Below are 16,449 nucleotides of genomic sequence, written 5' to 3'. Positions count from 1 at the left end.
CTTTTAAAGCCCTGTAAGGTCTGAGGACTGTGTACTTTCCCACAATGTAAGACTGATGAGGCAATCACTGCTTCATATCACAAAGGATATGAAGTCTATATGGGCCTCAGATCATGTATTCTCTGTACCATAGTACCAACTCTGTGAAACTCTCTGCTGCTAGAGGCATGCTTGGCTTCTTCACTGCTGGTTTTAAAGCAGCTTATTAAGATGTAACTTTTTCAGAACAGTTTTGGTGCTTTTAATGGCCAACATGCTGTTTTTACTGCTGTAGTCTCTGCTGCTTTTCTTCTTCTGGGTTTAATTATGGCAGTTTGGTATGATTTTAGATGTTTTAATTATTTCTGCCCTGACCTGGATGGCCCAGGCTAGCCTGATCTCATCAGATCTCAGAAGCTAAGCAGGGTCAGCCCTAGTTAGTATTTGGATGGGAGACCACCAAGGAATTCCAGGCTTGCTGTGCAGAGGAAGGCACTGGCAAACCACCTCTGTTAGGCTCTTGCCATGAAAACCCCAAAAAGGGGTTGCCATAAGTCGGCTGCGACTTGAAGGCACTTTACACACAATTATTTCTATTATCATCTGCTCTATATATTTTATAATTGTACACATTTTGGATGCCATTTCAGTGTCAAATGTGTGCGGTATATGCATTTTAAACAAAATAAAAACACTGAACTGTACACTTGTATTACATAGGAGATATTAGTGCAAACACATTTTGTCTTTAAAATATTAATATTAACATGGTCCTTTCAGAATGGTCAAATATGTTGACTAATGTAGTAGATAGGCAGAATTCTATCCCCCCCCCCAAATGGGAAAAAAACACATCTGGGTCAGTTCTAATGAGACAGCATAGGACCTTTATAGATCCCAGAACAGGACAGATAGAACAAATCTGGTAAGTAACCAATACTGGACAGTAATATTCAGATCACAATATACAGAATCAATTTATTTGATACTGAATAGTTTATAAGGAATTAATAAAAATGTGTCCAATAAGCTAACATTGAAATTTTTAGTTCAATAGCAGGGTTATCTGAACCAGGCTAACAGCTAATAAAATTGTGAATTGTAGTTTCCACCAATTAGGGCTGTACTGAATTTTCACCCACATATTTTTCTAGTTAAAAGGAGGGAAAGATTAACTGAAAGAAGCCCCTTATTTATGTTTTTCACATGGTGTTCACAGCTGCTGCCTTCCCTAATCTGAAGATTTTTTGGTTTAAGGTAAGCTTGTAAAGTTAAAATCTGTTGCTTGTTGAAGATGTCAAACATGTCGGCACTTTACCTTGTAACCACTACATGTCAATCCTGCATTCCGCTTTGCCAAGACACACTTCATTCGCAGAAAAAAAGATCTTTCTATTTCATACTCTGAAAACAAAATGCAAACATTTCAAGGTGCCGTTTTTGCCACTTTGATGTATTTTTCTAGAGTTATAGCAGTGAAAATAGAATTGTTTTAAAGAGATGACATGAACATAAAAGCAATAATAGGAAGTTGCCAAGTATCATAAAACTACCTTTTATTACTTTGTCAACTGCTTCAACCTTTTTATAAGGACATAAGGATAGGCAGATTAAAATCCATGGAGTTTTATAAAATTATAAATTATAAAATTATGCACAGGGTGGAGAGAGTTGACAAAGAGAATGTTTTCTCCCCCTCCCAAAATACTAGAACTCTAGGGCATCCAGTGAAGCTATTAGGCACTACATTCAGGACGTACAAAAGGAAATACTTCTTTATTCAACAAGTGATTAAAATGTGGAATTTGCTGCCAAGGGTTTGTAGTGATGGCCATAGGCTTTATAAGGCTTTTTAAAGGGGATTAGACAGGTTCATAATAAATCTCTTAGCGGCTAACAGTGACTAAAGGGAACCTCCACTTTCAAAGGCAGTAAACCTCTGAATTCCAGTGCCAGGAGGCAACATCAAGGGAATGCCTTGGCCTCTATGCCCTGCTATGTGGACCTCCAGAGGAACTGTGTGGCCACAGTGTGAGACAGGATGCTGAACTAGAAGGACCACTTGTTTGATCCAGCAGGGTTCTTCTTATAGTTTTATGACTACAGAGATCAGTTCCCCTGGAAAAAAATGGCTGTTTTGGAGGGTGGATTCTGTGGCATTATACCCCACCGAGGTCCCTCCCCAGGTTTATCCCCCAAATCTCCATGCATGTCCTGACCCAGAGTTAGTAACCCTACTAAGAACACTTTCTAGGAGTAAGTCCCACTAAGTAGGTGGCTCCCTAAGGGCGACTCAGTGGTGGGGTGCCAGCTCCCGGATCTTGGTGATGTGAGTTTAACACCTTCATCCACTGTCAGGATCCTGGGAGTGATTCTGGATGCCTTCTTTTCTATGGAGGCCCAGGTCACAGCCATGGTCAAGGTGGCCTTTTCCTTCTTTTTTTATATAATTTTTTTATTTTTATAACATAACACATAAAACAAAACAAATACAATAATAAAAAAATACAAAAAAGTATCAATAATATAATCTGCGTAATACATTCAAAATTGCAAAATTACAAAATTCAAAATATCCTTTTAACCCACCACCCACCATAAAAAGTGACCCATCACCAGACTTCTGGAGAAGTGTCTAAACAGTTTAAAAAATACACTATTGTCAGTAAGATAATAAAAAAGTTAAACTTATTTCTATAACTCATTAACTAAAATAGTAAAATCAATTTTTGCCAGTTTATCCCAATATCATATTATCCCAATATGATATCCCAATATTCGCCCATGTTTTTTTTAATTCTTCCATATCTTTTCCATGTAGGAATTCTGTTAATTTGGCCATCCTCATATACATCCATAATTTCTCTCTCCAGTCACTAATTGAAGGTTTATTTACTTGCTTCCAAACTTTAGCTATTATAATTCTTGCAGCAGCAAAACTATATTAACAAACGACCCTATCATTTCTATCCATTTTTTCTTGAGGAATCCCCAATAAACAAAATGCAGGATATCTTTTTTACTTTCGAATTAATCAAATTATTAGTTCCTCTTATTACTTTTTTCCAACTTTTAAAAAAAATTTACATATCCACCATGCATGCATAAAAGTTCCTCTCTCAATCAATCAATAAACCTTTAATGGCATATCCAATATTACAAAGAAGAAAAAAAGAAAAAAAAGAAGAAAAAGTTCCTCTCTCCTTTCCATATTTCCAGCATAGATCTATGTCTCCTTTTTTCATTTTACTTATCGTCATGGGAGTTATATAACATCTATAAAACATTTTATTTAAGTTCTCCCTAATTTCATTGGTTATTGTAAATTTGAATTCTTTCTTCCATAAGTTTTCCCATGTTTCCAAATCAATATTATATCCTAACTCCTTCATCCATTTCACCATTACTGGTTTAATTCTTTCTTCTTCTAAATTTACTTCAATTAATAACCTATATATCCTTCCAATCAATCCTTTATTTCCCTTTATTAATATATTTTCTAATTTAGATTTGTTTTTATGAAATCCAACTTGCTTATCTTTGTTAAATATATCTTTTAATTTATAATACATAAACCAGTCTTTAATATTAAGTTCTTCTCTGCTTCTTAAAACCCAGTCTCCTTCCTTACAATCTATAATTTCTCTCTATGTATCCATATCTAAATTTAATTGTATCCCTCTCTTCATAAATGCTTCTACTGGATTAATCCATCCCGGAGTTTTGTTTTCTAAAAACCTTTTATATTTTTTCCAACTTTGAAATAAACCAAATCTAATAATGTGAATATTAAAATCTTTGTTTACCTTTTCCTTATCATACCACAAATATGCATGCCAACCAAAACGTAAATTAAAACCTTCTATTTCCAATATTTTGGAATTCTCTAACAAAATCCAGGTCTTTAACCAAACAAAACAAGATGGCTCATAATACATTTTCAAATCTGGTAACCCCAACCCTCCTGTTTCTTTTAGTTCAATTAAATTATTATATGCTATTCTATGTCTTTCTTTGCCCCATAAAAAATTTAGAATATCTTTTTTTTCCAAATTTTAAATATTTGAGCCCCTTTTATAATTGGTAAGTTTTGAAACAAAAACAGCATTTTAGGTAATACCATCATTTTAATTACCGAAATTCTACCCCATGATAGGGGTATTTTTCCCCAATTTTTTAAATCTATAACAATTTGTTGCCATAACTTAATATAATTGTTTTTAAATAAAGTAAGATTGTTTGAAGTTAACCAAATACCCAAGTATTTTATTTTATGTTCAATAGAGAAGCCTGTCCTTTTGGATAATTCTTGCTGCTGCAAAAGTGTCATATTTTTAACCAATATTTTAGTTTTATTTTTATTTATTTTAAAACCTGCAAGTTTTCCATAAACCTCAATCGTTTTGTTCCAATTATCAATTTGACTAATAGGATTAGTCAGAAAACAAACTAAATCATCAGCATAAGCTTTAACCTTAAAATGATTTCTCTCAAATTGACATCCTATTATATCTGGGATATGTCTAATCTTTCTCAATAAAACTTCTAACACTAAAATAAACAATAAAGGTGAAAGAGGGCAACCTTGTCTAGTGCCTTTTTGAATTTCTAATTGTGATGTCAAATTACCATTGATCAGCAATCTAGCTGATTGATAAGTGTAAATATTTCCAACAGCTGACTTAAAATTTTTTCCCAAGCCCATATATTGTAATATTTTTTTCATAAATTTCCAATTTACATTATCAAACGCTTTTTCTGCATCTAAAAATATAATTGCTATAGGAGTAGTGGTAGATTCTGCATATTCTAAAAGATCTATTACTAATCTAACATTTTGACTAATCAGTCTACCTGGGAGAAATCCAGCTTGGTCCTCATGTATAACCTGATTTAATACTATTTTTAATCTATTTGCTAAAATAGCTACAAAAAGTTTATAATCATTATTCAATAATGAAATTGGTCTATAATTTTTGACATCCAATAAATCCAAGTTTGGTTTTGGTATTAAAACTATATTTGCTTGTTTCCAGGTTTGTGGGATGGATCCGTTCTGCAAGCAATGATTCATCACATTTAATAAATGTGGAGATAGTTGTTCTATGAAAGTTTTATAATAAAATGCTGTAAATCCATCTTCGCCTGGAGATTTATTTAATTTGCTTTTACCTATAACAGTTTTTAATTCCTCCATAGTTATTCTAGAGTCCAATAATTCCTTATGCTCTTGTGATATTCCATCCCAATCAAATAAACATCCATTTCCCTCTCTGAAACAACATTTTGTCTATATAAATTTGAATAATAATCTATGAAAGTTTCCATAATTTTTTGTTTGTTGTTATTTTATCCTCCTTCTTAATTTTTAATATTGGTAATTTCTTCTCTTTATGTTTAAGCTGCCAAGCTAATAATCTCCGCTGGGCCTGGCAGCTGGTGCCTTATCTCTCCCACCCCCATCTAGCCACAGTGATCCATGTGACGGTCACCTCTAGGCTAGACTACTGTAACTCGCTCTACGCAGGGCTGCCCTTGGGACTTATCAGGAGGCTCCAGCTGGTGCAACATGCTGTGGCGAGGCTCCTTTCTAGGGCCTTGCTGCGAAAGCACATAACCCCAGTGCTGAAACAACTGCACTGGCTCCAACTGGAGCATTGGATCAGGTTCAGGGTGCTGGTTTTGACCTTTAAAGCCTTACATGGTCTGGGACCATCATACCTAAGGGACTGCCAATCCTGGTATACCCCCCAGAGAGCTTTACACTCAAAAAACAACAATTTACTGGTGGTCCCTGACCCGCGGAGTGTGTGGCTGTCCTCGACAAGGGCCAGGGCTTTTTCAGGCCTAGTCTTTTTCACTTTCATTTGCTAGCCTCCCCATCCTTCCCCCGATTTTGCCTGGTGGCCCACTGCAGACTGAACGTGCCTAGTGGCTACGATTTAGAAGAGCATGCCATCTAGTTTTACTCTAAATATGAAGTTTGGAATGTTAATGTATGTTTCAATGTTTGTTTTAACTGCTGTTTTATTGTTGTGTTGTGACCCGCTCTGAGCCCAGCTTGCCAGGAATGAGGGCGGGATATAAATCTAATAAAATAAATAAGTAGACCTGTTTAGGATTGCACTGTTAAATCCCTTAGAAGGGTGTAACCTGTTTAGGAGCACACTGCAAGTTTTTAACTGGGATTTAGTGAGAAAAAACAGAGAAAGAAGGAAGGAGCATAGCATGAGCCTGGCAGTAAACCTGGCTCATGTATATCCCAGCTTGATGGTGGTTGTGCCATCTGAATTAGCCTGAATGCCATCTTGAATAGAGTCATTAAAGAACTCTCTTCAGAGTGTCTTCCAGTAACTCCAGTACTTTCACTTTGTTTTCCCAGTTTCAGAATGCTTACTACTGATACAAGAATAATGGTACAATATGTAAATGCTTAAAACATTTGGCAACTGTTTTTATATAAAAATGTGCATTATCACAATAATTACCCAAGCAGTAGAAAGGAATACCATCTTAAATACAACAACATTGATATCATTATCGAAAACAGCTGAAGGCAAGAAACTACTATTTCTCCTAGCAACTATTTGGGGGCGGGGGGTAGCTTTCTCACAATCTAGCAAACTGTCCTAATCTGTCCATATTAACATACCACACCCTCATTAGTACATTATCTTGATACTTACAGGACAATGATTAGCACATTACTTCTGCAGGACAGTACTCAGCTCAAACCCAACCCCTCTCTGACTCTTCCTACACACTTGACACTGAGAGACACTGTCCTTCAGTGTTACTACTCTGAAGATGCCCGCCACAGCTGCTGGCGAAACGTTAGGAAAGAAAATTCCAAGACCACGGTTACACGGCCCGGATAACCTACAAGAACCAATGTCCTAATCTGTATTGCTGTTGATAAAGTATTTGACATTTTTGTGCTGCTTTCATCAAATTAGGATGTACAGCATATACTGTCTTCCATTATAATGTCCTAAAAATTGTCTATAAATATTAAACATATATATGCTGTACAATACACATGTGAATTCCCTAAATTATAGCTTTATTACAGGTGTACTGAAGAAATACACTATTTCTTCTAGAAACTGGAGACTCTCAAACCCTGTTATATCTTAGTGCCGCTGAATATGCAGAAGGTCCTACACTGAGAGTGCCATCCTAAGCAGAATTACATCCTTCTATGCCTATTAACTTCAATCAAATTTGAATCCCTACTATACTATGGAAGCAGAATAGGTGATCTTGGGTCAGACATGTATTCTCAGCCTAACCAACCACACAGGGTAGTTGTGAGGATAAAATGGAAAACGGGTGCGTGCTGCAAGCCACTCTGGGTCCCCATTAGTGAGAAAGGAAGGATATAAACATGGCAAATTATCCTGAAACATCATTATCAGTCAGAACAGACAATATTGGACTAGAGGGACCTATGGTCTGACTCCGTATGAAGGAATTTCATAGGGTCATATACATCTACTCACCCTCTGAATATCTAGGGATACGGAAGAAACACAGGGGATACATGGCTGTTTAATACACATCCAAATATTTGGATGATCTATCAACTCCTTTGTGCAATTTGTGTGACCCTTTCTCCTTCCCCTATGACGAGTTCAATACATTAGAGTATGTCCTGAGGTTGCTAGACTAGTGTAATATACTGCCTAGCTAAAGATAAAACCCTCTGCAGCTGGCTGGTTTCTATTCCCTGTAGGCCCATCACTACAGGTAAATGTAGCCGCCATCTCCACATAGATATTGGGAAGTCTATCCTGTCACCTAGTTTCTAGGGTTAATAATTCACATAGAAATGTGCTGTATACTTTAAAGAAGATAACCAGCAGGTAAAACTCTAAGTAATGATTCTCCAATATACATCCTGCTGCCAAACTTTGTATGTAATATTAACAAAAACCAAGTCCACAGTTCCTTCCCGTATGAGCACAGCTACCAATAGGAGGGGGGAGAGGTTAGGGGAAGAAGATTGGCACAATGTTCTACAGAGCCTTGTTCCCCCTTTCACCTCCACCGCATGCATACATTGGCCATTACTCAAATTGAGGTGGATGCTAACATGCTTCTAATTTGCCCAGCAAGCCTGCCCTCTTCAACCCAATGTAATGGCTATTGTTTGCATGTTGAGAATAGGGGAGAGCAGCAGAAGATGCTGTAACAAATGTCCTCAGTTGAAATTTCTGTCATTTAAAAACATGAATTATTTGTTGTAAATGTGTTTCTGTTCACTGGGTCTTTTGAGTTATTGCCTTCCTTACAGCGCATTCCTGAGCTCTTTGCCCGAAAGAGCTCAGTAGGCGAAAGAGGGGCTGCGCTGGCGTAAGTGGGACAGCCGTCAGCTTGCGTCCCATTAACGCCGTGCAGAGTGGCCTGGACACTGTCGTCCCCGCACTGCCGGCACAACCTCGTGCCGGCATCTGGACGGCGCACTTTTGTGCGCCATCCCTGGGAGGGCGTTCCCGGGGCATTCCAGCGCCAGGCTGGGGGAGGAACCGCCTTTAGGCAGCCTCCAAAGCCCTTTTGGCTGGTAATGCCCCTTTTTTATTTTCGCGAGATATGCCACCTTTTTAGGTGGCGTATCTCCCATGCAACCCTATGAAGGGTTGCATGGATTTTTTATGCCACAGGAAGGTTTCGGGGGGGGGGGAACCTCCTTTGGAGGCGGAGCATCTGCACTGCCTCCTATGATTGGCGCAGCCATTCCTCTCAGGAATGCACTGGTAGAGATTCAATGACAACAAACAGTATTTAAAAATAAAATATCCATATACATTTCAATGGCTTCCTCTGTTTTACTTTTTTAAACGGGATGCATGTCATGGTACAAAAAGGAGGCACTGGCTTTTTATATAATAAGTTTGTGTCTGTTCTCTCATACTACATGTGATTATTAAATAAGATTCTCTAGAAATTTTTGTTAAATTATATTTCACTTTCACACATCTCAGAATCACCTCTGGGGTGATGGAATGAAATCAAATCAGTCTTCCTTGTGATCTCTATCTCTTTTGATGAAAGATCACATAAAACATCAAGATGTTTTATTTGCAGGCAGCTGGCAAATGGTCAGCAAATATCTTTTACAAACCCGTAACTATAGCTCTTCTGTAGTTCTTTACTATTTCATACCTGTAACCTTTAACTATAAATTCAGGGAATAGGACCTAAAATGTATTTCCACCAAATAATGGTGAGGCAAGCATTCACATATGATCCCTATTATAAAGTTTTAAAAACAGTTTGAGATAATGTTTTGAGACCTTGGTACAAGTTGAAAAATGCTATTTTAATATAGCCAGTACTAAATAACACTATTGGCTAGGATCCCTTTTTGCATTGCAGCATTAGCACACTAAGCTCATTCCAACACATCTTCTCATCTTTTTACTTGCATATGATCACTTCTTGTAAAACTACCTTGTAAGAGATGAGGATGAAGCGGCTGGTGAGCTGTTAGAACTGCTGTCATTTCATCATGGTCTGATGGATGTATATACTCATAAATACTATTACCAGTGAGTTCCACCTGTTGAAAAGACATTGAACACATTACAACAGGGCTTATTTAGTAGTATTATTCAGAGATCTCTACATGCTTAAGATTTACACATACATACTGCATTTCTAATACTCATGTGACTTACTGAAGCAAGCCAGCTGCCAAACTATAATCATAACCTACAGCCCACTTAGTCTGACCACTGACCACAATGATTCAGTTGCACCATACATGATCTGAAGACTGGTCTACATCTATACCAATTACAACTCGCAAATGCTTTATTTCCCCTTAAGAATGAGCTCATTGTGAACTCCTGTAGTGATGATCAATAGCCTCTCTACTCACACAGTTATTGCTGAAGGATGAAAATGTGACAAAGAAGCCACAGAACATTTAGCTCCCAAATCTTTTTACAAAGGAAGATAATTCTGAACCAACAGCATATATGCATGGTCCTTGAAAAAAGGCCTGAAATTGTGCCAATCAGCTGTTCAGTGGGGAAAGAAAAGCACTGGGAAGAACTGAATAAAGTTGAAATGCTGGAATCAATCATAGAGATATGCCAAAACAGATTATTTCCCCATATCATCTCAGTCAAAATAGTACCCAAAAATTACCAGATCAGAAGACAGGAAGCAATGGTGCACAATAAAGCACAATATTTGATTCCAGAAGTATAAGTATGTGAACGTGTACTAACAGAGTCTTTCTACCATACAATGATTCTCTAAATGTCTGTAATCCCATCCATTTTTTCTGCAACTAAAACAGAGTATATGCTATCACAAGTTAGCTGCCAGTAGTAAAAAAGGAAAAAAGGAAAAAAAGGGGGGGAAAGCTAATTCCTGGGGGGAGACCAAACAATTCAATTTCACTTAATTAAATACATATATATTTGAGGCCTTTTGTATTAAATACAAATATGGTAATGATTCATTCTGCATGAATTTTCTTTTAACTCTCTTTTGCTATAATCTGTATCATTTCATTTTTAATCTTTAATTCCTGTTTACCTTTGAATAAATTGCCAGATATTATTCTATTTTCATTCTGGAATTACACATGTAACAAACATAATCCAAACTTTTGAGAGTTTTGTTATAACAATGTCTACATTCTTTCTTCCTAATTTGTACTTCACAAATGGAAAACTGTATCAACAAAAAATTTCCAGACACATCAGTAATTGGTATAAACACAGAATCAATATTTGAAGCCTGTATTTACAATCAATGTCAAGTTGTCCAATTGTTTGGCACAGCTCTAAAGACCTTAAAGGTGATGAAAAAACTAAAAATTTAATCTACTCTTTGGGTCAGTCCTACTGATTTCCTAAGATATGTGAGTTATCCTTTTTTTTAAAGTGAAATCTCTATTTCTCAAAGAACATTTTTTGCCAGAAAACATCTTACATCTATTTTTGGCATTATTCATAAATGTCTGGACAAGTGAATTCTTTCAGGCCTTCTTTTCCCCTCTCCATTTATTAAAAGACTTCAACTTCCTATACCAGGAAAAATCCTAGTCACCAGGTAGCAAGGGCAGCTAGAAATTTCATTGTGGCACCTAATATTTTAAGCAATTATTTAATTGTGGCATTTCAGCAATCTTGAGTGGAAGTACAAAGAATGGATCCAACCATTTTTTCTACTGGTGAAAAGGGGAGGAAGGGGTCCCCTTTGACCATCAAAAGGGCTATGTTTGGGACCTGCATACATAAAAGTCATGTGACATGGGAGCTCTAATAAGGACAAGAATTGGCAGAGTTTGAGCAAAAAAGTTGGCTGAATCCAACCCAAAGTTGATCTGTTATTTTGCATCTGAATGGTTTGTTATATGACATAAAGATAAATGTGCATGAAAGTCTTGTCACTGTTTGTTTGTATGTAAACTTAACTGTACACCATTCAACAGTGGAGAGTGAACTCATTACTTAACCAGTTGGCTTCTATACTGGCTCCAATATTCCATTAAATGAAGATTAGTGTTGATTGATCTTTATTACGGTCAATGACCAGCACAGGTATCATATAAAGCACCAATTTACACAAAATTACAATATCTACACATCAGAGTAAAACATGCTAGATCATTTGTTGACATAAATAAAATCACTTCGAGAGGAGGAGAACATATAATTAAAACTGTCACCCCTCAATTTTCAGGGCTGTTGAGTAGCGCAAACTCTCCTCCGTCGTAAGTCAATTGCAGCAGCACAGAATCTAGCCACTGAGTATGTTGTATCGGAGTTTGCATCTAGTAGCAAGGACGGGATATAGAGATGTCCCATGTAGCCAGAGAATTTGTAAATTAATGGCAAGATGAACCTTTCTCAAATAGCTGTATAATATTGACAGTCGAGGAGAACATGTTCAAAAGTTTATATGGCTCCAGAACCACAGGGACATTTTCTCTCCTCATATGGTGTCTTCCTGAAACTGCCTTTCTGAATGGCTGAAGGGAGGGCTTGACATCTGGCCAAGGTAAAGGCTCTTCTGTGTTTTGGAATTTCCAGATTGGTTAGATACTCCATAGGAGTAGTAAGATACCTGCTAGATACACTAATAAAAAAGTTTGGTGTTTTGGCTAGGTCTATTTGTCGTTCTGTATCAGTTATACGCTGTTTAATCATTGCCTTGGCCTGAGCGTAGCCCATGTCAGTTAATGCCTGCGGTGTGAAGCTTAACATTGTAAATGAAGATTATGAAAGCAATAATGGAATTATGAGAAACTGGGGAGAAGTTAGGCTAGTTTTTTGGTTTGGTGATGACAACTAGGGTTACTCCTATATTGATTCATATACTACAACACATTTGTCATAGCTGTAATAAAATTATGAGAAACTGTGCAGCGTTTAGGATTAGGATTTGTGGTAGCAACAATTAGAAAATATAGTCATTAAAATATGAAACCCCAAAGGATGAAAAATGAGTCTGGCACCTAAAGCCAAAGATTTGTCAAGGCCTGGTCCATTAACATTTGGTAGTTAACCATCCATTTACTTGCTCTTTTGGTTGTAGCCTATTATTTCACTCTGCTAACATTCCTCCACTACAAAAAGTCTGCTGATTCAAGATTCTTGTGCTGGAGGAATGTACTGCCATTAGCAAAGGCAGGCAGTACTTTCACATTATCAAATATTCTTAAATATGACAGATATTAAATGCCTAGTGAAAATGCATAAAGTACGCGGCAGAAGGACCACTCAGGACTTTGAGGCTCTGGAAGGTAGAAAAGCCACCCTCTTTGTAACTCTCCTTCAGAATCATCAGAAAGGCTGGCAGTCATGGAAATGCCTTTGTCTTCAGCCTCCCTAACTACTGAACTGAAACAGACTGAACTGCCTTCACCCTGCAACCATTACAGGGACCTGGTATCTGGAGAGATTTCCTATGTAACTCCAGTAGCCCTGAGATCCAAAAGGTTCTGGCTAGTGGGATAGATTTTTCAAAAGTGAAAGCACACTGGACTTTAGCAAAAGAATGATAGCAAATAGAAGTAATCTATCAGGTATGTCTCCTAAAAATGAATATTTGGTTGATTAAAGAAAACTAGGGAATGTAGATGAATAAGTGCCACAAAGTTCACAAACTTTCATTCTCTCACTGATTAATTGTGTATTCTTACAATTATTTTGGTGATCATATATACTTTGTCTAAACTACTGTAGGTATCCCCAAAAATTACTTGAAAGTTTCATTAATACAACTGAAATTTTCTTTGTGAATGGGTTTTTTCCCCCCACTTTTGGTGATCTAAAAACAAACTGACATTTTAAAGTAAATACTGTGCTGCAATGTCATTAGCATTCTGATACTAAACAGTACATGCAAAGAAGTCTCAAACTTAACATTTCAGAGAAGCTTACAAGCACTGGTGTTCTTTGCCATGTTTGGACTAAGAACTCTGCTGCCATTACTATGACTGGTTCTGGCTCCTCTTCAGAATCAGCCTCTTCCCCCTCCCCAAACAATAGTTAATTTGCTCTAGTGGTGCCTCCTTCAAGAACTCTCAGGAGTTATTTACTCATGATGCCACACTAAAATTTTTCCCAAGTATGCCATAAAAAAGGGGGGGTCGTCTTAAATTTATGTGCAAGTTACCATTATGTCCAATAATTGTTTTCTGTCTATAACTTGGGGGGTTGTCTTACATTCAGGTTTGTTTTCCTTTCGAGCAAATATAGTATGTTAGTAAAGGAAACAGTGAAGAGGTTGTTGTTGAAGAATATCAGAAACCATGACTGCCTACAGTAATATTTGTAGATCCCAAAGCTTGAGCATACCAACTGGCAAAGGGCATGAGGACTAGAAGTACTTTCGATCAAAAGTTGGTTGTTGTGGCGTTAAGGAGAAGACATTCCTCTTCAGGAAACCAACACAGGAGAGAGTGCTCTATAAAACTGGTGTGTGCCCCTAACTGTTCAGGATATTATGATGCATCAGGTGGATGGGTGCTAGTTCAAAGGAACTTTCCTATCCAGATAGAGAATTTCTTGAAACATCCCAAGATTAGAAACAAGTGTGCAGAAACCTACTGATCTGTCTAATTATCCCTCAGGATACTGCAAGTAAAGTACTACGGCTGTTCCCCTCCTCCTCCCTTACCCTACAGAACTGCTGCCCAAGCACCACAGTTACAGCTCCTGACTCTGCTAGTGAGTGAATGGGTACAGCTGGCAATGGGATGTAACTTTTTTAAAAAAATAACTGCATATGTAGGTAAAAAGTCAAAGAGGTGCATCTCAGCTCATACCAAGAACACAACCCTACAAAAATGGGAGCAGGGGCCTTCTACAAGAGCCACTACACAGATGGAAATAAACAGTCTCTTTGATTTTACTGAATGATCAATACTATTTTACAAAAGTTTCAGAAAAATATATTTCCTTGGTAGTGAAAATATTCAACTGCCAAAGAATAACATTTGTAACAATTAATTATTGGCTAATTATGAATTATAAGCATTTTTCATATTTCAAAGGAGTAATGGAAATGGGATCACAACCTAATTCTGTTTACTGTCTGAAGCTTGGATTCTAAAACATACGTGCTGGGAAGTGAGCCCCATTGTTCTCCATTGAACCTGCATCTAAGAAATTTTGCTTAGTTACTTTTAAAAGGAACAAATGTAGTAGTGCCCTAAAACCCAAAATGCTAACTCTTGAACAGAACAGTAGTAAACCCAGTTTTACGAGTTCTACCATAAACATATCAAATGCTTTACTGAAAAGGCCACAAGGCTGGCAAAACTCAGGAAAAATTACCCTAAATTCCATGTGAGCACTCATAAATCTGTCCCCTTTTTATTTTTTCCTAAAGCACATTTACTATAAAACTCAGGTTTCCTCTATTTTCATAGCACCTAACACTACTGCATACAATCCAGTGCACAAAATGGAAATCTCTACTTTTTTTCAGAAGTGTATACCATTAGTACTAGGGTTCTGGCTAGCTGCAAATCCTCCTCGTCAAAAAAGGGTCAGCACTTTCTATAACTGCATTACAAGAAAGCTACACTGTATTCAGCTCCCAAATATGTCCAAGTTTTGCTGAGATTCAGCTGCCTCCTCCGGCATAGAAAAGGGTTGAATTAGCAGAGCACTTCTGTAGATTATGTCCTTAAGTTCTAAACAAATGTTCATTTTGTAACTTTACCCTTCTAAAAGGTAATTATTATATTATGTGACAAGAAAAATGCAAAGTAGTTTTCTTGCACTGAAAAACAGTTCAAAGTGCCTAAAATAAAAGGGGAAAAAATACCAAGAGCAGCCCAAAGGGGAAAACTTTATGGAAAGAAAGAAAGAAAGAAAGAAAGAAAGAAAGAAAGAAAGAAAGAAAGAAAGAAAGAAAGAAAGAAAGAAAGAAAGAAAGAAACTTCATACACTGTCAAGACAATTCTGCATATAACAGAGGGACAAAAGTTGCTCCTACCTGGGACAAACCTAGATGAACAGAAGCTGTTTCTGAGATATACATTATTTTGCCATCAGATGCTACCACAAAAACAAAACCATCCAGAGTCTGTGAAAGAGAAAGAAATAATAAAATCTAAGCATTCATCATTAATAATGAAATTCCTTATGAGGAGTTTTAAATTTCACCCTACAGAAGAACATATACCTTAAAAAGATATTACCCTCATTGTTCCAATGAAGATTATTATACACATTATAAAAGAAGTTAAACCTAACTCATTCTCCTCTTACAGACACTAGTTTTACAGCAGCAACACATAACTTTCTCATATTGATTCTGGTTATTTTAGTGCTTAGCACAAATCTTGAGCTATGCGGTTTTTGGAGAAAAAATAGACCTATAAACCTGTGTTTTATGGATTAATGGGCAGAAATAGCTTATCACTATTTGCATTTTAATGATATTGTGAGTGTGACTTTAAATTATTTTTTATTAAGGACTTAGTGAATGGTTGTAAATGGAAGATTATCTGATGTGATTCTTTCGAAATAAAAATAAATAAAATGAACACCCCCCATAATTTTAATTAAGCCATGATTACACATACTTTACTGAGGAAATTCCTCAAAAGATAAAGGCACCTTTTATCATTGTTTAAACATGCTGTTGCATTGATTTTGTATCATAATTTTGCATATTCTCACAATACAAAACAAAAACCAAAAAAAATCAATACTTAGCATATTTTAAAATCAGTGTTCCACCTAACTCAACAAGATTTATTTCCAAATACCATGAGGTCCAGAATACAAGTAATTTCCATCAAAATCCCTGAAAAAATCAGAGCCTCCACTGATTTTGGTAGTAGAGTTTCTATGCTAGTTTGGAAGGTTCAAACCCTGCAATCTGCAGTTGAAAGGACCCAGGCAGTAGGATTGGAAAAGATCCATGGCTTATGAGATGTGAGACAACACCACAATAGGTGGAAAGAGGTCTAACTCAGTATACGGCAAC

General features: G+C 36.8%; 1 protein-coding gene across 1 annotated transcript in view; it reads right to left on the bottom strand.

Annotated features, from left to right (window-relative positions):
• Window positions 1-16,449, bottom strand: part of SIM2 (SIM bHLH transcription factor 2) — a 56,731-nt gene that overhangs the window by 15,795 nt on the left and 24,487 nt on the right. The window contains exons 3-5 of the mRNA XM_056858523.1: window positions 15,451-15,540; window positions 9,433-9,541; window positions 1,298-1,383 (exon numbers count right to left, since the gene is read on the bottom strand). Coding sequence (XP_056714501.1) covers window positions 1,298-1,383; window positions 9,433-9,541; window positions 15,451-15,540 — 285 coding nt within the window. The remainder of the gene's footprint in view (window positions 1-1,297; window positions 1,384-9,432; window positions 9,542-15,450; window positions 15,541-16,449) is intronic.

Source organism: Euleptes europaea, chromosome 12 (assembly GCF_029931775.1).
Source record: "Euleptes europaea isolate rEulEur1 chromosome 12, rEulEur1.hap1, whole genome shotgun sequence".
Taxonomy (NCBI): domain Eukaryota; kingdom Metazoa; phylum Chordata; class Lepidosauria; order Squamata; family Sphaerodactylidae; genus Euleptes; species Euleptes europaea.
Note: the sequence above shows the minus strand (reverse complement) of the source record. Positions and strands in the feature narration are given on the sequence as shown.